At 38.2% G+C, this 23,996-nt stretch overlaps 1 protein-coding gene across 2 annotated transcripts in view; it reads right to left on the reverse strand.

Annotated features, from left to right (window-relative positions):
* LOC149823278 (putative protein S-acyltransferase 16) overlaps positions 1-3,695 on the reverse strand; it is a 29,262-nt gene extending 25,567 nt beyond the window's left edge. For both annotated transcript variants that reach the window (XR_016434740.1, XM_090018746.1), the window contains exon 1: positions 3,273-3,695. Coding sequence is in view for 1 of the 2 variants with exons in the window: in XM_090018746.1 (XP_089874872.1) it covers positions 3,273-3,542 (270 nt within the window). In the remaining variant the exon portion in view is untranslated. The remainder of the gene's footprint in view (positions 1-3,272) is intronic.
* Positions 3,696-23,996: the final 20,301 nt, after the last annotated feature.

A 23,996-nucleotide genomic window follows, 5' to 3' on the forward strand; every position in this document is an offset into this window, starting at 1 on the left:
TGGACTCGGTCAACACACCGGGGCCAAGTCCATCCATATTTTGGACTCGGTCAACTTTGATCGAGTCTATTTTTGTCCATTTATTAAAATTAATTTGGACTCGGGTTGGGTCCGGATCTGGACCCGACCCATATCCAAGACGGTATTGGGGTCGGATCTTATTATTGTTATATATATATATATATATATATATATATATATATATATATATATATATATATGTCACATGGGTGCGGGTGCGGGCGCGGGTGCGGGTGCGGGGATTCGGCACTTCCAAAAAACCCGGGTGCGGGGGTGCGGCAGGGGCAAAAATGTAAATATATATATATAAGGGGATCGGGGTTTTTCTGCTGTCAGCAGCTGACAGCAGGTGTCTGTCAGCTGCTGACAGCAGCTGACTGCTGTCAGCCCTGACAGGCAGATTTTTTTAAAGACAGACAGCAGCTGTCTGTCAGCCCTGACAGACAGCAGCTGTCTGTCAGGGCCCTGACAACAGATTTTTTTTAAAAAAAAATTCAAATTCGCAGCCCATTTCACAGGGCAATTTTTTTTTTTTAAAAATCCAAAAAACAAATGGACCTAAATGATCCTGGGTGCGGTCAACGCACCCAGGATCGGGTTGACCGCACCCGGTGCCGCACCCGAACCCGAACCCGCGTCGAGTCGTGTCGACGCGGGTGCGGCACCCTGCTAGCCGAATCCCTGTGACATAGATATATATTTAAATATATATATATATATATTTTTTTTTAAAATATATATATATATATTTAAATATATATATATATATATTTAAATATATATATATATAGTTGTGTCCCCCGTGTGCAAAATTTTTGAAATTGCTCCACACCCGTGTCGCACCCGTACCCGCACCCATTTGACATAGGTGTCCAAGTGTCAAGCATTGACACATTGACCCTCCAAAAATGCAAGGTAACATATTACCAGCCACTAACTATACAATAAAACTCATCTACAAATTGGACTATCCACTCATTCACTTATCTTGTAAGCATTTCCTCCTTATCAAAGGATAATACATGTTGATAGCCTTATCGTACCACAATAAATTGCGGATTTCCTAGAGATAAAAAGAGAAGAGATATCAGATACCTTAAAATAGGGGCCTCATTCTTGGGTTTTGGACTTACATGGGGAAATTTTCAAAATGAAATGCATAAAAGGCGCCAAACCTTTGTTTATATAAAACAAAAACAAACTTTTCTAAAAGTTACTACTAGCCTATCTTGGGATAGTACAATTAGAATATGTTCTTGGTCTTATATGTCAACATAGGCATGAAAGGCTTGTGAATTAGGTGGGTTTTGATTTGATATTTTTCTCCCTCAATTTTTTTTTATTGTTTTTTATTTATTCTTAAAATATGTTTTACATTTAGATTATCATCATCCCAAGGACATAACAAATTGGTTCAACTTATAAAAGAGAGTTGAAAGTTTCAAAGGAATGAAAAAAGAAATAAGTGACTAATAAATTTTTTAAGGACCTCCATCCAAGTCTTCCTATTTTCCTAGTTATTTCTACTTTTACCACGTCAACCTTTCTTACAAGAGTCGTTAGAAGTCCTTGTACAACATGCCCAAACCATCTTGAATGACATTCACTTATTTTGTCTTTTATTTTTTGGACTTCTAGGTGCATTCTAATATATACATTTTTATTTGTATTCTTTCTTATAACCCCAGACATCCATCTTTGCATCTGCATCTATGCAGCATGCACTTTATCTTGTCTCTTCTTAGTCGCCCAACATTTGGCTCCATATAATAAGGTTGATCTTATTGTAGTCCTGTAGAAACGCCTTTGCAATCGTAGAGGTACTCTTTTATCACATAACACGCCACTAACTTGCCTCCACTTAATCTGACCGGTACTAATCCTATTAGTGATATCTTCTTCAAATCCATCATTTTGTTGTAATATAAGCACTAAATACCGAAGGTCCAAAACTTATGGCATTGTTGAACAAGCATATCTTGTATTCTTATGTCATTGTTCTCACTATCTTTTGTACTAAACGTGCATTCTATATATTCAATTTTTGTTTACTAATTCTTAAATCAGCTTTCTCTAGTACGCTACTCCAAAGTTCTAGATGCTTCTCTACATTGTCTCTATATTGAATAACCAATATTATGTCATCTACAAGGAGCTCCATATAATAGTGCTCATCTTCACTTGATAATCACATGCTATAATCTTGGCACAAGGAAATCTTTGGAAACTCTATGAAACTATTCAGGAACCATGAAGTTGCATATTCTAGTGGAAAATTTAGACGAGAAAACAATAAGAAGCTCCTAATGTAGTATTGTACCATGGACTGAGTGTTTTACGGTTTTCATCGGTCAACTTTGCCCCGACTTAGGATGTACATGTTAATCCAAACCACAGTTACCGAAAGCTTCTTAGATAGGTGGGAAACCCGCTTTTTGGAAGCTCGCTTCAAATGCGCGATACTCCTCGCTTCCGAAACTTGATGAGAATCTCGATTCTCCCACACTTTTATTATGTTTTCCACACGCTTCGTCTATTCTTATTATATGTTCTCGCACTCTACTTTTCATGTTTTTTATGTCCCGTTTCTCACTCACTTCCATGTCCTTTCTCTAAATTGGTAGTCATCATTTTTAGATTTTGTTAAAAATTTAATTCTTACACTAAAAAATCATGAAATTTAAGAATAGTCACTTTTATTTTAGTTTTTATTTGTATTTCATTTTGATTCTCATTAAATTCTTATATTTCTTTTTTTTTTATTCCAAGCTTCCTGCTTCCTTTACATTTTAAAATGCATCGCATAGCTTCCACTTCCTAGTCTGGCAATCTTGATCCAAACTAAAGAAAAAATATGAAGGCAATGATTTATACAATTGACACACCACATACAGTGACATTGATCATGATGATGACGATCAAACTTTTCACATTCAGCAATAATTAGAAACATTTGTCAGGTTTTGCTTCGTCAGTTCTGCCTCGGATTATAATCTAAACATTGAACTCGATCATGATTATGCAAATAGTGGAACGATTTCGACAAAAGTGAGTGCAATCTAATGCAAGAAACTAGCAGGCAATGCTACAAACAAAGTCCCAGCAAGAATTAGAGCAAAAAATTCCAACTAAAATCAAATTCAACCAACAAAAGAGCAACAAAACCAGAATACAAAGATTTTGAACAAAAAAATGCACAAAATTCCACAAAATTACACAGAGCTAGGGCTAGTGTTCTAGCTATAACTTGCCTTCCTCTTGATCTCCTGCATCGGCGTCTCCGAATTCTCGATATCCAGCACGAACGATGCCGGAACGCTTCCGGGATCCTTAACGATGGCAATCACGTAAGAGAAGACCGCCATCAATAAGAACGCCGTGAAGGCTCCGGCGTTTAGGAGGCCCGGCGAGGTCCGCAACCCGACCCAATCGTCGACGACGACGAATACAGTTGTGCAGTAGAGGAACCCTATCACCAGGAAAACAACGGCCACCGGGAATGAAAAAAACCGGCTACTCATCTCCGGCGACGCCGAGGTCTAGGGCTTTCTCCCCGCTCCTCTTCTTCTCTATCTCACCGTCAGATTCTCCGCGGACGCAGAGTAGTGAGATCGACGGTCAGGGAGGTTTCTCAAGAGCGTTCAGGTTTCCGGTGACGTCCCGGTGGTCGGAGAACGAGACACTCGGGCGGCTCAGGCACGACTTCTCGTTTTCCGGCGGGTGGCCCTCGTGCTTTCTTTGAAGGCACGGAAGGACAGGCGCAGTGTTATTTTACACTGTAGAGAAAATGGCGGTGGTATCCTTTTTCTCCCAGAAAATGACACATATGCCTTTACTTCAAATCTGGGATTTTATATTATTAAAAAACAGTAATTTTCTGATACAGTCCTGTTCCTTACTGAAAATTTAGTTTCAGTACTAACCCCGTCTCAGAAGTGCTTGATAATTGGACACCCAAAACCAAGTTTGGTGTTCCATTTGGATGATACCAAACCTGGTTCCAGTGATAACCAGGTTTTGAAAACCTGGTTGAAACCAGATTTTGAGAAAATAACCAACTCCTCTTTTTTTCACGGGAAACCCAGTTTATCGAGTTACCCCTCACGACCCCCATCCCCATCCCTTCCCTCTTCTACTACCGTCCTCCTTAGAGGTGTCAACGGTCCGGATTTATCCGGACCCGATTGGTACCAAATGGTGTAGGGTTTGGGTATGGTGATATATAAGAAGACCCGGGTTCAAACTCAAATGTCTGGTTAATACATGGATCCTAGTATAGTTTCTAAAATTTTATACCAGACGTTCCGAGTAGGACCTGCAATTTTCAATGTAAACATGATAAAAAATATTATTTTACCAGGTATGGCCCGGGTCTGGTTCATGTAGTTTTTATCGGGTTTGGGTATAGTTTCTCTTATGGTGAGTTCGACTTGATATCATACCCGAAAATCAAGGCCAAGTCCTGGGTCTGAACCCAACCCAACCCAACCCAACCCGTTGACACCCCTAGTCCTCCTACCCACCTTGGATCAACCCAACCCAACCCGATGCCCGGCCGAAAAATAGTAGGCCTTGTACACTCCACTGGCCACAATGATTTTTTTATTTTAGGTTTATAAGTGTGGCCATTTTTTGGCCGCCCATCAGTCGGTTGACCCTTTGTTCTTCTCTTTTTGTATTTTTCTACTTTTTGGTCATTTTTCGATGAGCCACCAGCCGAAAAAATGGCCAGGTAGTGGCTATCTTGTGACTGCTACCATCCCTGACATTTTTTGATGGGTGGCTTGCTAGAAAATAGCTGGTCTATTTTTTCATCTTTTTAATTTTTATTCATTTTTTGGCCATCCACATCGAAAAATGGTTGGGCTGTTGTCGCCCTAGTTGGTAAGAATTATTGGACATTTGGATCGGGTCCAACCCATTGGGTGACCTGTTTTGACATTAAAAGGAGTAGTGGGGTAGTGGACGTAATGGTTGGAGGGCAGTTAATGCCATGAAGGGAGGTTACGTGAATGTGGAGTGTCCACATTCACTGTACAACCTCCCCTTCCTCCACTATATAAAGATAAGGCAGTCTGTAATGGATGATGAGAAGCCCTTGCATAGTCTTAGCCTATGTAAATCACCATTGGGTTTAGGGTCCTTCTCACCGACGACTTTTTGGCCTGGACTCATCGTGGGTGTCGTTCGGCTGAGGAGAACACTGAGTTCCCTACACGCAGCTGCAAACCATGGCAAATACAGGTACGCTTTCTGTGTTTGTTTTACAGAAATCGCCAACATTAGGTTATGGACCCTATAAGCATGCTTTTGTTATTTTTCATGCTTTATAAAGTATTTATTTTAAATAATGCATAACTTATGCATGTAAATTCATGTATTTTGTGTCGGTTAAGTTGTGCATGATGGTTTTAAGCATGAATTGTAACTAAATTCATGACAGATAGTTTATGTATATTAGTTGAAGCATGAACTTGTATTATGTCATGAATATACATGCATTAAAATGTATGCATGGACGTGCTCTATAATACAAATAGGTTTTCGGTAAAAGATCTTGATTGACCGATTCATGTAATCACCAAAGTGATCTGAGTCGTGTTGATTAAGGATTCTTTGGACCGTATTAAGATTCATTATTATGATTGTGTGTGAATTTATGAAACATCGATTCTACCTAAAGATAGGTCGTTGTGTTCCAAATTTACATTGGGTGTGATAGTAGATGTGTATTCTAGCCCATGAAGCATGTTCGTACCCAAAGGTACAGTACTGAATTGCCTCTGGATATATGATCTGTTAGTTTCACCAACTGAAGTCAATTCCTTGATAATTGAAGAGACAGAACAACTATGAGTATTGTTGTTTCCATCAAAGTGGAACGATAATGGCTCAACTATGCTTGTCTCAGAAAAGGTGAAAATAAAGGGTCTCACTTTTACCTTTTCAATACGAGTATCGTTTGAGCAATAATAGTGATGTTTTTATGTTTTTGTTCCTTGTTTTGTTAGGTTCCTTCATTATCGACGGTTCTAGTAATATCCCCCTTTTAGACGGATCTAACTTTTTAAATTGGAAAGAAATTGTGTTATTCACTTTGGGCTATATGGATTTAGATATGGCTCTTAGAATTGACGAACCTCCCGCTCTTAAACTGTAGAGTACAGCCGATCATAAGGCTGCCTTTGAGAAGTGAGAGTGCTCGAACAAACTTAACATGTTGCTTTTGCAATCTCAAGTGGCTAAGAATATTCGAGGCATCATTCCTCACTGCAGGACAGTGAAGGAATTTTTGGGAGTCATTGATGCTCAATTTGTCACTTCTAATAAGGCAAGAGCTAGTACGGTCATGTCCAAATTGATGTCTATGAAATATGTCGGTGATAATCACATCCAACAACATATTTTGGAAATGAGGAATATTGTGACTCAATTGAATGGCATGAAGTTCGCCATCTCTGACTCTTTTTTGGTTCATCTGATCTTAACCTCATTACCTATTGAATATGGACCCTTCAAAATCTCTTACAACACACATAATGATGAGTGGTCGTTTAATGACCTCTTGGCCAAGTGTGTTGAATAAGAGAAGAGATTGAAGGGTGAGAGGGTGCCAAGTGTACATATAGCGTCTCATAAGAATAAACAAGGGTCGATGCCAAAGAAAAACTCCTTCAAAAAGAAAAATAAGAAGAAAGCCACTGGAGAGAGTTCAAACTCTCAGGATGATATTGCGAAGGCTCAGATGGATGTTGTTCCATATGCTTCAGCAGTTGGAAGTTTGCAGTACATGCAGACCTGCACTCGACCTGATATAGCATTTGCTGTGGAAATGCTTGGTAGATATCAGTCAAATCTAAGCATTGCGCACTGGAAGGCAACGAAGAAGGTCATGTGTTATTTATAATGAACAAAAGACTATATATTGATCTACAGAAAAGCTGACCACCTAGAGGTCATTGGATACTCTGATGCGGACTTAGGTGGGTGTATTGACAGTAGAAACTTCATTACTGGATACATTTTCCTACTAGCGGGTAGTGTTGTCTCATGGAGAAGTGAAAAGTATTCTACCATTGTTGCTCATACCATAGAGACAGAATTTATTGCTCTATACGAGACTTCGTCACAGGTCAATTGGATAAGAAACTTCATTATAGGTCTTGGTATTGTGAACTCTATTGAGAGACCACTAAAAATTTTTTGTGATAATAAAGCAATCGTGTTCTTTTCAAATAACAACAAGAGCTCAACACTGTGTCGATACATGTAGTTAAAATATTTTGTTGTTAAAAGAAGGACTGAGAATCATCTGGTATTGATACAATTGGGATGAAGGAAATGACTGCGGATCCCCTTACTAAATGGCTAGCACCGGGATTGTATTCCCAACATGTAAAGGGGGTGGGTCTTTTTTATTCCTCCTGATGTATGACAATACATTAAATGATCATATTTGTGTATATGAATTTGATTCTCTATGACTTTGTATATTGTTGATTTTGTATAAAGGATCCCTCATGTGGATTAGAGAGAATAGCAGAATAACAATATTAAAGGACCAATAGAATATGTAAGAGATCAACCTATTTATAAAGATAATTTCAACATGCTTAGGCACTGGAGGTGAATTGTAGTGTAGTACATGAGAATATGACATTTTATAAAGGAATGTTTATCTCTATGACTCATTTGATTCATCCTTGTGATAAAGGGTAGCATGTGAACCCACATGAAGAATTAAATTGAGATAGCAGTATAAACCTTAATTTAGTGCACTTTTAGTGTCAATGGGTCAAGTGGGAGAATGTTGGACATTTGGATCGGGTCCAACCATTGAGTGACCCGTTTTGTCATTAAAAATAGTAGTGAGGTAGTGGGCATAATGGTGGATGGAGAGCAGTTAATGCCTTGAAGAGAGGTTACGTGAATGTGGAGTGCCCACATTCACTGTACAACCTCCCCTTCCTCCACTATATAAAGAGAAGGCAAATTGCAATGGATGATAAGAAGCCCTTGCATAGCCTTAGCCTTCGTAAATCACCATTGGGTTCAGGGTCATGCTCACCGACGACTTTTTGGCCTGGACTCATCGTGGGTGTCGTCTGGCTGAGGAGAACGCAGAGTTCTCTACACAGTTCCCTACACGCAGCTGCAAACCATGGTGAATACAGGTATGCTTTCTGTGTTTGTTTTACAGAAATCGCCAACAAGAATCAGTCATGCCATTTTCCATTTTCTCCTTTTTACATATCTTTTTAATTTTTGGCCATTTTCGGCCATCCACTGGCTCGAAAATGACTGGGCTATCATCACCCTAGCCAGAAATCACTAGCCTAGCCATTTTTTGGCCTGTTTTTTGTTTATTTTTTCCATTTTTTTCACCTTTTATTTTTTGGCCATCCACCAGCCAAAAAATGGTTTTATTGTTGCCGCCTGGCCAGGAGGCATCAGCCCAGCCATTCTCTGGCTAGTGGCTGGCCTGTTTTTTATTGATTTTTTTATTTCTCTTTGTTTTTTAAATTTTGGAATCCAAAACTTAGTTTTTGAAGTTTTAGGTCATGTTCCTGAGGGTGGTTTCTCCGTGTAAATATATAAAAAAAAAACACCCAAAAAAAACTTTTTTTTTTTGCAAACCAAGTTTAAAAGCAAAACTAAGTTTCAAGACAACCAGGCTTTGCCTCGTGTCATCCACCTTTATCTCCCTAGTTAACCTAAGTTAAATATTTTAAAATATCAAAACTATCTTTAAACATTCATTAATATAAATTTGTCATGATGATTAAGACTGTCAGCAGGTCGAATCTTCACCGGATCTTACTAGGCCCAAATCTAGATCTGAGCATGAGTTGCTGGTGCTGGGTCTGGGTCTGAACTCAAACCCAACTGGGTTTACCATAAGAAAAAACTTACTCATGTTAGGGCTTAAAAATAGGAATGACAGTGGACCGTGGGAAACAGGCCCCGCCCCGCCTTGCCTCGTTTGGACCGGGGATAAAGGACATGAAATGAGGATGGAGGCGGAGATGAAGGTTAAAATCAAAACCCATGCAGAGATGGAGGTTAAAATCCAAACCCGTGCAGGGATGGAGGTTTGGATCTTAAGACGGGGCTGGGTGGAGACCTTGTCCACTGCCGTCCCTACTTAAAAAATGAACCGAACAACTCGTGGTTTGGCTTGGTTCAACTCATCTCAATCTCATCAGTGTTCGGTTCATCTAAGTGGCAATCAGAGCATGAGTTCGCTCATTGTAGATAATTGTGTCGAGCACGAACAAAGGATGTTCATCTTAGCTCTACTCATTTTATACCTGTTTTAATATTTTGTATAATGTTTATGCATGTATATGTTAAAAGAAGCTATGATAGCTCAACTCGTTGGATGGATGCAGGGGTGTCCACGGATCAGGTTTACCTGGACCCGACCCATACCAAACCGTATAGGGTCTGAGTATGGTGATAAATAAGAAGACCCGATTAAGACCTGGGTCTGGATCCAAAGGTAGATCCAGATATAATTTGTGAAATTTTATACCAAACTCAGGCCCAACCCGAATTCCCATTAAGCTGCAAATTTTCAGTGTAAAAATAATAAAAAGATATTATTTTATTGGGTATGACTTGCGTTTGGGTCATGTAGTTCTTATCGGATCTGAGTATGGTTTCTCTTATGGTGGGTCCGATTATACCCAAGTCCGTACCCAATGCGATACTAAAAAATCGGGGCCAGGACTGGTTCCACCTTGGTCCAAACCAAACCCGACCCATTGACAACCCTAGATGGATGTAGTTTGTAAACCACCAAGGTGTTTGGATGACAAGTGGGGGGCAAAACCTGGCTCAAAATTTGGTTTTTGACAAATTCAGTTTTCCAAAAACCAAGTTTTTAAACTTTTTGGCTGACTCATTTTCAGGTTTTTGGTCATTAAACACTTGAAAAAAATAAAAATGCAAGTTAGGTGGCTGGCAGGAAAATGGCTGGGTGGGTGCAGCTATTGTCGGGCGACACCATCCTAGCCATTTTTCAGACGGTGGGTGGCCGAAAAAATGATCAGTTGACCTAAAAAAAACTGAACATTGGCTGGCAGGAAAATGGCCGAATTACCAGGATTTTGAAAAAAAAAAGACAAATTTTTGGCTGAAAAATGGTCAGGCAGATACCGCTCATGTTGTGTGGTTGTCCGATGGCTAGCCGGAAATGGCCAGACTGAGGCAATCTCAGGACAGCCTTAATGTGAAAGGCTGTTGAGAGGGGTGTGGAGAATCATTCCCCTATAAACCAGGTTTTTCACTTACCAAGGTTTTCAATAATCCTGGTTATTTGTTGTCACTCAAACAGTACCTAACTAACTGGGTTTACACCTAACCTGTACCCAAGTCAATGAGTTTTATTCTTTCTTTCTTTTTTTCTTTCTTTCTTTCTTTTTAAAGGCAAGCTGGGTTAGCGGCCGAATGTGGCAGAGGGATTCGATCCTGGGCCTTAGGCTTGACACATGACTATAAGCCTTTTGACAAACAAAGACCCTTTTTTATTTAGCCAACTCACACTTGGATTGTTTAGCTCGGCCTATATGAACTGAGGCTCAGTTCGGCTTGCACAAGCCAGACGAGTCAAACCGAAAAACTACTTGACTGTAAATAAGCTGAACCCTGTTAGTTTGTTCAGCTCGTTTTCCAGGCCTAACCCAGGTTCTACAATGTTTACATAAACTAAACTCCAGCCAGTAAAAAAATACATTTTACATTGAAAATTTCTGGATCATGAAAATTGGACCCGATTCATAACCTATTTAATCCAGTATGGATCGAGATCTGGCAGTACCCCACCTTTGACACCCCTAGATCCGACCCAAACATGGATGCACACCATCCATTAGGAAAAGACATGCCAGAACCAACCAGATCACCCCCATAGACCTCTTATATTCAAGTGAAACAAGCTGAACCGCTCATGGCTCGATCATGTTCAGCTAGTAAAGAACTCGATCAAACTCATAAAATAGGCTCAGCATGCTGAATATGAATAATAGGTACTCTGCTCGGTTCAACTCATATAAGCTCCTTAGGTAGTAAGAAATGTACTTTAGATATATTTTTCATATAATTTTTTGTAACTTATATCTTCCAACTCTAAAACAATGTACTCTTTCTATAAACAAGTCAGCTCTAACTCATCTTAACTCAGACTGATTATGAACTCAAACTCGGCTTGGCCCCCTACATGAATAAGCCAAGCTTGAACACAACTTGTCTCATTCAGCTCGTTTAACAGCTTGCCAGCCCTACTCATTAGGCCCAATTTTGACTCAAACCCAACTTAAATATTTATATGATTCTAACATTGACCCGAATAATCTCAAAATATATATGTTAACAATTTAACCTATATATATATATATATATACACTATCAGTATAAAAATATGTAGTAACTCTAAAGATAGGATTTGATTTTTAAACCAACGGGGGCTCTGCTTGTCTGCCAGGAGCAGCTAGTCCACGTCACCTTGTGTTGGGACGTTGCAGGTTCAAAACCCAATGGTATGGTGTAACTGGTAGGAGTCTGCCTAACCCAGATTGCCTTTAAAAAAATTTGAATTTTAATGATTGGTTTCTAGTTTTAGACCCATATGCGCCTCAGTTTTCCAATCTTGAATCTTGTTAGAAAATGAGATAATTTGATGTGGGATCCGCTAAAAAGGAGTCGTATCCAATGTTGTCAGTATCGGTATCGGCCCTGTATCGTTTGGCCAATGATTAAGGTGAATCAACTAATACCAATACTCAAGTGAATCATTCTGAATCGGCCAAAAATAATTAAAAAAATATTACGTGTCAATTAGAACGTTAAAGCCATTAAAATAATATGAAAATATTAATTTAAAGTATTTTTTACATTTATTAAAAAATATCCAATTCGAGGATGAAGCATATTAATTTTCTGCCGATACGATACGATACAATACACACCGATACTGACAATATTGGTTGTACCTATTATCTTTCATGTGAAAATTCTGTTGGGTTAGCCTAATTCTAATTCTAATTCTACTTCTAATTCTAACCAACTGTGCTGCAATTTTTTTTATGATTAAGCTGGGATTAAGCCGACCCCAACCAGTCGAGAAGGATGTTTACAACCAAAATGACAATTCAAAAGAGGAAGGTAACCAATCAGGTGGGTTGTCCTTCCGTACACGCCTAAAAATGACAGAGGAAAGGAAACAGGAAGCATAATTAGATGAGAGACTACTTTGAATACACTGGCAGCACTGAAAGTTTAATAAAAAAGTCAATAAGCTTCTTGAGATGATGAACAAAGTGTCCTCTCTGCCCTCTAAACCATCATTAATATGTCGACATTACTTTTGTTTGAAGATTCAACAATGACCTGGTTAGAACAAGGCAAATTCCTTAAGATATCATACCACTAAGTAATCAGAACGTATGTTCTTAAGTCTGTAAAAAGAATAAGAGAAAAATCTTTATTGAAACCAGCAAGTACATCATAAGGCTCTCAAAAACAAGAAGAAATACACTAATATACAATTAATGTGAATTACACCACCTACTTTCTCCTTATTGCAATCAGAACAAGTCATTCACACTTGTGGATGCAGAAAGCATGCAAACACGTGATGGAATGAAAGAACAAGAAAGCAATCAAACACATAAGACACTGAATTTAAATAGTTCAGTAAAACCATTGACGTCCACGAGGAGAGTAAGAGAAAAATCTTTATTGAAACCGGCAAATACACACTGTTACAAGGCTATAAAAAACAAGGCTATCAAAAACAAGAAAAAAATATACTAGTTTGCAGTCAATGCGAATTACCTCAAGCCGACAAGTTGAAACAGAAATCCACACCACCTTTTTTTTCTTCTCTTGTTGCAATCCTGTCCTTCACACTTGTGAATAAGAACCCTCAAAGTCCTCACATTAAAAAATCTCATTTTGGAACTACCCACTTACATGAGTAGTTTTCAAAAAGAAAACCCCAAATAAGTTGGGGTTTCCTAGAAGACATAGGAAAGAGACTCTAAGTAGGTTGTATGTCCCATGTGGCAAGTCAAAGCCACATTACCTAACACAGTGCTCTGGCAAAGACCAGTTTATCCCCACCTGACCTTTCCTTAGGGATTATTTGATGGCTTGTCCAAGATTGGATGGAATGAATGAATAAAATGGACAAAACACACGTTTTGACTGTTCTATAACAATGGTACCAAGTCTAACGTTTGTTTTGACCGTACACGAAAGTTGTGTTCCAAATATACGATGTTATCAATCAAAAAAATAAAACACTTTTGATAATCATGCAATTGTAATTATGAACAAACCCTAACCCTGATTGGATTTAACATGCATTCACTAAAAAAGTTACAAAAACAACGATTATAATATAAAACAATAAAAAAATTGATTGAAAAAACCCTAACCTTGAATAAACTGGTTTTAGCATGCATTCACTCAATAGATTGAAAAAATAGGGTTTAAAATGCAAAAACCTCAAAAAAAGATTAGTTTGAAATACTACCGAGAGAGATACGTACAGAGGATCACAGGAAAGAGGGTCGCTGGAGACAGGCTCGCCTGTGAGAGAGATTTATTGGAGACAGGCTCGCCAAAAATAAAACTTTTATCCAATTAGTAGGAGGCGGTCTGCACATATATGTAAAGAATCAGTTGAGTGTGATATCACCATCCATTCCTTGAAGGAATAAAATACTAACCTCATTGATGTGATTGAGGTGGTCAGCAAGCATAGAAGACCATGAGTGAATGTGATCATTAAAAGTAGTAGATTTCCTATGTTCCCATATATTCCTGATAATAAGTTGGAAACATGATATCTAAACTTAATAAACGCTGGTATTGTAAAAAACACATTGACTCCATAAAAATAGTTCATCCTGAAGTTAGCGTGAAAGAATCTTGTGATGATTAAATAAAGCAACCACTTTCTTCAAAGCAACATGAGGGAAGAGTAATTAGTCTATACAAACTTTTTTTTTTTATATTTACACGAACAAACCACTCTCAAGATCAGAGACCTAGCTACACTGGCTCTGGCAGATGTACTTATAATAATTGTCTTGGCAAGGTAAAACTATGTGGGCTTACCCCTTGCCGCAGGGAGTCACCACGCTTCGGCTTGTGATTTAGTCCATACAAACTGGAAAGTGGAAATAAATCACCTTTTATACGAATGACATTCCAAGCTGACTTGGTGGAGAAGTGTTGATGATGCAACCAAACCACAATCAGATGCATGGGCATCACCAAAGCAATTCAAGACTTTGAAAGCAACACACACTGAAAGAAACTTAAATATATTTGTTTTGTATCTGACCCAAATAATCTTTTAAATCAACTACAATTCTTATTTGGTTCCATCCCGAACCCATGTAAACCCAAATATGTTTATCCTCAATCTAACCCAAATTAAGCTAAATTTCTGGATGTAAATTGGTCAGACTTGGGTTGGGTCTAAGGACTTCCATGTGTAATACTCACAAATTTCTCAAAAATTTTAATAGATAAAAAAAGAATTTTGGGCAGTTATTCTGGTAATTTAGTTCAACTTCTTAAATAAATATCCAATTGGGGCACACTTGGACCCATTGGATCTCAAAACTATTTGGATACAGATCCTAATGAAGATCTAAGATGACCAACCCAAATAGGCTAGTTTTGAACCCAGTTCTATAAAGATCCACACTATTTGGATCTTAGGGTTCTTGGATTTGGATTTGGTTCAAATGGATCTGCACTGATTGGATCCTTGACACTCTTCTTATTGGATCTAGATTTTTTAATAGCCAACCCATTTATAAATTGGTTGTGTTTGACCCAAAAAGGGGTCAACCTACGAGGTTTAGGGTTGGATCTATTTGGTGGACTCAATCCAATTTAACAAAATATATAATAATAATACATATATATATTTGGGATATCGATCTTGGTGGGGGACCCAAGAGGGTCGACCCATGTTGGATCCATTTGGATACCATCAAGTGAAAAGACCCAAGTCTCTCCCCGCTCCCCCCCCCCCCCCGGCTCTTTTATTTTCCTCCTTATTTACCTCCTTGTTTTCCTTCTTTTCTTCCTTAAATCGTCTCTTTCACGCCCATCTCATTCCCAAGTTTCATGCATCCCTCCCTCTCACATCCCACAATCTACACATGAAATAATGCATGACTCACTCTTATATCCCTTATAAATACCCCCCTCCTCTCACGTCTCTCTCAAAGCCCCATTGTCTCCCTCTCACACTCTCATCAACACACTCCTTCTCAAACCACACACCCTCTATCATGTCCTCGTCTCTCTCATTGTCAACCACCCTTACCGCCGACAGTGGTAAGAACCACCACCACCCTAGTGCCTCACCTTGAACCGACGCCACCCTCCTCAGCTTCCTGAACCACTTTCTCCTTTTATTTCTGCTTCCTGCAGGTCTACCACCCGACACCTCATCTCGTCTTCATCTCCTTCTATTTTTCTGCAAACACCAAGCCACCCGACGACTGCAACCCCCAACATCCTCACCGCCTCTCCCCTGCGAACTTTGCACCAATAAGGATTGAGTTCTGCTCAGTCGAGCACACCATCGTCAACCACCTTCATCTCCTTCTCTGTTTTTTGCAGACACCAGGCCACTCCTCTTCTGGTCTTCTATAGACGCCTCCTTAACCAATGCCACCTCGTCCCCCTTCTCCTGGTTCTCTACCGCCAGCAACACCCGACCCCCATCTTCTCCACCTTCTCTTCTTCTAGGATTTTTGTTGATGCCGCACCATAGTCATCTAAGTTGATTGTGCTCTCTCTCCTTCTCTGTTTTCTGCAAACACCCAGTTGCACCACCATCTTCCTCTTCTTCTCTGATTTTTCTATCGACACCACCGGATCAGTCGCCCCTAGCCATTTCCTTTTATCTGGCCTAGTCAAGACCTTAATATTCGGTTGACTCGCCTGTCGCTCGTGACTACACCTGCATGAGGTGCGATACTTAGCCAGATTAACGCCACTACCTTTCGTTGTGATCTTCATTACCACCTCTAGCATCAGACCTGCATACCCTACATCCGGCATGAACAACAAGGCACACACAAGCTTCATCACCAAAAAAAATGCACACTTTTGAAGAAAAATGCCTTTCGATATTTTGGGTTTTTTTCACTTCTTGTAAAACTTCATGGATTTTGTGGTAGGGATCTTACGTCATTTTTTTATAAATTATATAATATTAAGATATTCATTTTTATATGAAAAATGTGCATGAAATTATATAAGTATAGATATATATATTTCATATTAGAATGGTATTAAATTATGTATAAAAATATGTGTATAAATCAAAGTATGTAGACTTATTAAAATACCAATATTACAAACTTCGCCTGCATTTTGTTCAAATATAACTTTATATACAAACTTTGTATGCATGTTATTTAAATAAATTTTTATGTAAATAATTCTTATGTATATTATTTTACGTACAAAATTTGCATGCATATTATTTAAATTAAATATTTACGTACAAAATTTGCATGCATGTTGTTTAAGTAGAATTTTATGTATAAACTTTGCATGCATGTTATTTAAATAAAATTTTATGTATGTAATTCACATGTATATTATTTTACCTACGAAATTCACGTGCGTATTATTTAAATGAAATATTTATGTACAAAATTTGCATGTATGTTGTTTAAATGAAATTTTATGTACAAACTTCACATGCATGTTACTTAAATAAAAATTTACGTATGGGATTCATATACATATTATTTAAATAAAATTTTATGTACATAATTCACATGCATATTATTTAAATACGTATGTATGCATGACTTAAATTGTATATTTTTATGTATGAAATATACATGCATAACTTCAAGTGCATGAAATACACACACATAGGTTGAATTGTATATATTGACATATGAATTACGCATACATGATTTGAATTGCATATTTATGTGTAAATGGTACATGCATGACTTGAATTTAATAAATGTATACATGAATTATAAATGTTATGAAATGCTAGATATGCATGATCCATGTTACGAAACAATAATCATGCTTGTTCGAACTTTAAGTTGTTTAAAAATGAGTTTTCATATATAAACAATTCTGAAATATGCAATTGTAAGGTTTTGACTGTGCAATTGCGGAACTTTGATTATCTGAACTAAGGTTATACGTAAATTGAGTCTGTGATATGCATCTAAAAAATCTAGATTATCTCGACTTGAGATTCAGCTATTGTTTAAAGATAAATGCCAATTTTGACTACACTGATTTTCCGTTATACTCATGTTGGTTTTCAAATATGAATGTGTTGAGCTTTGAAAAACTTATACGCTTGTATTTAATGATGATACATGTGACTCTGCTATTAGTGCATGTTATGATGTATTCATGTGAAGTGGCATACACTTGTGATAACTATTTTGGCTCATGATAGAGCTAAAGGTTCATGATACTCGGTTTGCTACGTAGAACATGTTATTGATTGTTTGTTAATTGCCATATGGTGAAGGTTGCATGCATGAAATATGTATGGCTCACGTTACAGCTTGTGGTTAAAGGAATCAAACTGATAGCTTGATAATCATGGTGTGTGGCATGATAAGGCATGTAAAACATGTATGTATGAGTGGTAGCTCTGTAATGAGGTTGTGTTGATAAGAACCTTGAAAGCAATAAGGTTGCACCATAATAAATGATAAACATGCACATGTAATAATTGTTTCACAGATAAGATGCTCATTCGGTTTAGACACCTAAGCATAATAAACGAGTTATTTTAATAAACACAATAACATATTTAGTAAATTACTTATCTTTGAGAGGGTAAAGGGTACAACCTCAAGTGACAATCTGTTATGGGAGCAATGACATCCCAGATGGTCTCCAGTCACTCGTACGTTAGGAGACTGAGGCTATCAATGTGTCTTAGGTGATAGGATCCAACTAATGCAGTTAGTTTTGGATGCATTCGATTGAGTGAGGAGTGACCTTTGAAAAATTCTCTCTTGGTCACAGACCGCTCTTCTTATGATTGGTTTCAGCTTGTCATTCGAGGTATTAAAACACGTGGCATAATAAACCCTCGAATGGTCTGAGCCGATTCGATGATGGGTGGCTCTGCAAGTACCCACAAGAAGAGTGGTTATCAAAACAAAGGCCACATGTTTACACTGTTACTTAGAATGAAATTGTAAAGCAGAGTGGGCATTTGAATTATACTACATGCAATAGTGGGCATTTGAATTATATTGCATGCAAGAGTGGGCATTTGCATTGTATTGCATGAGTGGCACTTATATTACATTACATGTTCTAAATAATACTGGTTAGCATTCATAAATTTCATGTAAGTTGTGCGTAATATCATTGTTGATAATAGCACATTGTATTTGAGTGTTTTGAACCTTTCATATATGTCATGCTTTCATGGATATTTGCATTAATGAAATGTTCTATCATAAATCTGAATGAATATTTTAATGTTATATAATTCTTTGTAAGTTGGTATATACCTACCATATTGGATGCAATCTGACCCTTATACTTTCAAGTTATGAATATAATACTTAGTTGTGGATGGTGGATGCAAGGTAGGGACTTGCGAAACATAACTTTTAGGTTCTTCAGGGTGTACTTAGGTTATTTTTGTACTTATTTAATTCATAAGTAGTTAGTTGTTCATTTTGATACATTGAAACTTTTTGAATGAAATAGCATTTGCCCTGATTTGCATATTAAAGCGTCTAAATTGTGAATGATTTTTCTGAAATAGAACCCTTACTATTGAACCTGGATCCAAGTCTTAAGGAGAAGTTGGATCCAATCTTACATAGTTCATATCATACCTACGACTTGCCCAAAGTCTGTAACCCACAACTATTTCAAGTTATGTTTTCACCATATATTAAAAAAATGTGTATTTTGGGGGTTAAGATTTTGGGGCGTTACACCATGTCTGACTTAATTGGGTATGGTCTAATTAGGTTTGGTTTCAGATTTGGAGTCGAATGAAATTAGACATAATTGAATCCGGATCTGATTAGTTTAAAATTTGATACACTTAATCGGGTCGAGTTTTAAAAGGATTCCAGTTTTTGTTGGATTCAGGTTCGGGTTTGAATGCAAACTTAATACCAAACCAAAATTCGATTATTAATCGGATCTGAATCTGGCTATTGAACGAGACTAATTGTATTTGGATTCAGGTCGGATATCTGACCAAACTGAGCCATTGATATTCCTTGATAAATCTGATTCATAACCAAAAATATAGGTCCAATCTATTTCAGACTTAGGTCAGAACTTTGGTACGTTTGAGTCATTTGCAAGTTTGAAACATTTAAGAGCAAGTGGACATAATTTCACATGGCAATCACATCTTTTACATATCAAGGGTAAAAAAAATCAGAACACTTCAAGAACCAAACATCATTATTTGACCATTATAAAAAAAAGCCTTCAAGAACCAATCTCATATGAGGCTTTGTACGGAAGGTCTTGTTGTTCTTCGAGTTGTTGAAACGGTATTGGTAAGCGAGCTTTAAAGTTACCAAAAATTATTCAACATTACTCAAATCAAGTACAAATGATTTGTCAGAAGTTACTCACATAACAGAATAGGCAAAAAAGTCATGCAAAGTTATGCAGATAAGAAGCGTCACTCATTGACTTTTAAATAATGAGACCATAATTTATCTGAAGATCTCGTCCTCCCAAAACATTTTTTGCTTAAAAAAAGGGAGTTGAATCTAAGGTTTGTTGGATTATTAGAATTGATATTTATGAGTATAGTTACGGTTGTTGGTGAACGTGCCATTTAGAATCACATGTCTAGATGGCATAACAAGACACGCTATGACATCATGCTAATATTTTATAGCTTTTAATATCTTCAATAATTGCTTTCCAAAAATATACTTAAAACAATTATTAAAGTATACCTCCAATGATTTAAGTAATAAAAATTCTTGCTTCCCATGATAATTTTTTTAAGACAAATTGCATAAGATTGGCCTCTCATGATGCTCTTATCGAGACTCGTGGGCTTTTGACCAACCTTCCTCACATGGAAAAACTCATCATGATTATAAGTTACGCCGTTTGTTGCTCCATTTATGGGGTCATTTGTTTCACACATTAGAAAGGTAAATCACTAGAAACCAAATGCCCCAAAGCCCCCCTCAGGCGGAAAATGCTTCCCTCGGAGAGGTGCGACGTGGGTTTCCATTGAAACTGGTTATTTGGAAGGAAAATGTTTCTTGCCCCCACTTTGCCAGCTTCAGATAAATCAAAGGCGAAAGATTAGGAGCCATTGATAGAAAGGATGCCACTTGGAAAATTTCATCAGGTGTTTGAGAGGGGAATAGTTTCATCAGAAGGTTCTTGAGAAAAATTGTGATCTCCACCGCTCTTAAGGTTTAGCCATTTATGACAATTCTGAGGCCTTGAGACCTGTTTGGAAATCAGTAGAACTACAACAAAACAGATGCTTTTCATGAACTTGTGCGTGTGTCAGTGACTGTCCAAACATATGCCCTGGACAAGCTTCCACAACACACCTATCCTGGCTCAAGAATGGTGGTGTTGCACCGGAATTTCAAGCAGTGATGAAAGACCATCCCGCATGGGATGACCCATTAAAACCCGATCACTAATTATGGCCGAATATCCAGATCCATGACACATGACAGGATCCACAACTAGGAAAACCGAGCATGAGGTATTGAAGCTCAACTCGTTTCTGCAGAAGCTGGTTCATATATATATATATATATATATATATATATATATATATATATATATATATATATATATATATATATATATAGGGCCATTAGAATATGAGAACTAGTGTGAAACTAAATTTTAATGAGATTTTTTATTTTTGTTTTCTTAAATCTGTCCATAAAGATGTGTTCTACACATGCTTGGCTTTAAAAGGAGTGGATATTGAATCATCTAATCATGTTGCATAAGCAGGATGTTTTAAGAGTTGAAAATCAACGACTCATGATTTTTTAAAAATATTCAAGTATATAAGAATCATGCTTTTTAATCCCATAAACAATTGATTCCTAGCAAATGAACCATGTTGAACACATCTGCAAGGCCGGATTTGCAAAATTTTCATATTTTCATTTCTCACAATCTAGTATTCGAAGTTCTTGATTTGATATGAATCTACTTTTGGATCATCCGTTTCTGGTAAGTAGGTAGATTTTTATAAGGTTTGAAAATTAAGGCTCTAAGATTTTCATAAATATTCAAAGCTAAAAAATAATATTTTTTTGTAAAAAAAACATGATCAAATTATTGTTTCCTAACAAATCTACAATGCCGAGCACATTTATAAGGTCAGATTTGTGAAAAACAACCCGAGAACACCTCTTTGCACATGTTTGCCAACTATTATTTTTTACACACACACACACACACACATATATATATATATATATATATATATATATATATATATATATATATATATATATATATATATATATATATATAATACTACCGTGCTATGAAAGCACCTACTCTCACGTACTAGAAATTATGGTTGTATCTTTTCAATTAAACCTTATGGATGTACTCATAGTTTATTTGATAGGAATCATGTTTTAGATTAAATTTTTTTTTTTACATAAAAATAAGATTTTTTAAGTTATAAAGTTTTGATACATTGTGCTCCTTAAGGGTCTTAAAAAACATACATATATGCTATAATCACATGATCAAAAAACTTGTTTTCTATTAAATCATGCATATGGATCATTTGTATAAGGGGGGTCTAATCAACAACAACAAAAGGTTTAAGAATTTTTAAAATCTAAAGCTTCTATTGGGTGGGAGTACTCGGAGAGCAACTTATCATACACTCGAGTGTATAAAAATGGTTATACACTTGCATTTTTCAGCCACATTACACCATGATGAGATTGGCTGCAACTGTCGGGGTCACACCACCCAGTACAAATGCTGCTACCCTGACGGTTTCCGGCCATCTGACGTCGGAAGGAGGCCGGAAACCGTCAGTCCCCATATATATATATATATAAAGGGTTTATCTAACATTAAATTAGTTTTGTACCTAACCATCAATTGTTTATTTTTTAAAGATGTTTAAGCATCAACAATCCGCATTATAACAAACTTTCACGACGCTAAAACGATGCTACTAATAAACAAATTGTGGCATCAGGACACGGGAGCTTGACTTTTGAGTTCAACCCGGAGTCATGTGCCAAAATTTTTCCAGAAGTCTGTGGGTAGCATTCAAACTCGGACGTGATGCCACGCTGGATATAGCACGGCGGCCACGTTCTCCTTGATCTCTACCCCGAAAAAGAAAACACGCCATGTCATGTTGCCACGTGTCCACCTCGTAGGAGATCACTTCGCTCTCCTTGTGACGCGTGTGAATCCAGTACAAAAACAATGCCACGCGTGCTAGAACACCTCGAATCCCACCACAAACCAATGCCACCGAATTCACCAGAACACCCCCGAGTTCTGAAAATCCGGACCGAACCTGACGTTTGACTAGTTGACTTCACAAGGCTACCGTCCTTGACCGAAGAACGCCGCTGACTTTCCAGTCGAGGGCAAAGATCGAAAACTAGCGGTCCAGATTCAAAATTTTCCCGCGCGAATTTCACCGACTCCCTTTCGCGCCTCGTATTTTGGGGTGCCACGTAGCGCTGGGGTCCACCACCTATCTGGCAAGGCGGTGCCCAGATGATGGTGGGCTGGGGTCCACCACCAAGATGGGGGAGAAGGTGGGGTCCACTACCACCGTCCCCCGGCAAACTTCCTTGATAGGCTTCCCGAATAAAACCAATTAGCGCGGCAGCCCAGCAGCTTCCCCAGCAAGCTTCCAGAAACGAACCAACGTGCCCCCGTTCGTTCTCCCTTCCCCGAAACGAAGCGTTTCCGTGTATAAAAGCACCCAAAGGCTCCAGATATCTTCCCTCCAATTCTCTGTTCAAATCTCTCCCTCTCTCTTTCTCAAAGCTTGAAACTCTCTCTCTCTCTCTCAAGCAGCCCCAAATCTTGCTTTGTGTTTGTGTTGCAGGAGCTGTGTTGTTCTTTCACTGAGACTCTCTAGAGAGGGAGAATGGAGAGGGAATATGGGGAAGAAGGGTGCGAGACGCCGAAGCACTCGATGATCCCGGCGTCGTTCGCGTGCCCACCGCCTCCCAAGAAGAAAGCGGTGGCCATCGCCAAGCGCAAGGACCCCCCGCCCAACGGCTACTTCCATCCGCCGGACCTCGAGCTCTTGTTCGCGACCGCGCCCAGACGGCAGGCCTGGGCTTGATTCCATTGCTGGCTCGGTGCCGCCGCGCCTCTTCACTTCTTTCTCTTCTTGGTGGTGGTGGTGCTGCTGCTCTGTTGTTGTTTTTTTTCCTTTACTAATATGTAGATAATTACCCACGGCCCTGTTTTTTTCCCTTCTCTCTCTCTCTATATATATACCCTTCGCTCACGCTTTATGTACTCTTCTTTCTATAATCTGTTGCATTTTTTTGGTGTAATTTTGTGATCACTGAATCAAATGACTGTTCGTTCCTTCTTTGTTCATTTCATCTCTCTCTCTCTCTCTCTCTCTCTCTCTCTCTCTCTCTCTCTCTCTCCGCGGCCCCTCGCGCGCACACACACGCACCAGGGGTGTCATCGGGTCGGGTTTGACCAGATCCGACCCGTGAGGACCCTATTAGAATCGGTGTCGGATCCGAAGGCTCCATTAATATATGCAGCCGGGTATGGTTTGTGAAATTTTATACCAGACTCGGGCCTGACCGGAGTTTCCATTAATATGAGCACATTTTCAATGTAAAAATGATTAATTTTTTTTTTTTTTATCGGGTATGATCTGGGTCTGGTTCATGTAGTCTTTATATAGGATCCGAGTATGGTTTTTCTTATGGTGG

Source organism: Nuphar pumila, chromosome 10, assembly GCF_984573655.1.
Source record: "Nuphar pumila chromosome 10, dmNupPumi1.hap1.1, whole genome shotgun sequence".
In the NCBI taxonomy this organism is placed as follows: Eukaryota; Viridiplantae; Streptophyta; class Magnoliopsida; order Nymphaeales; family Nymphaeaceae; genus Nuphar; species Nuphar pumila.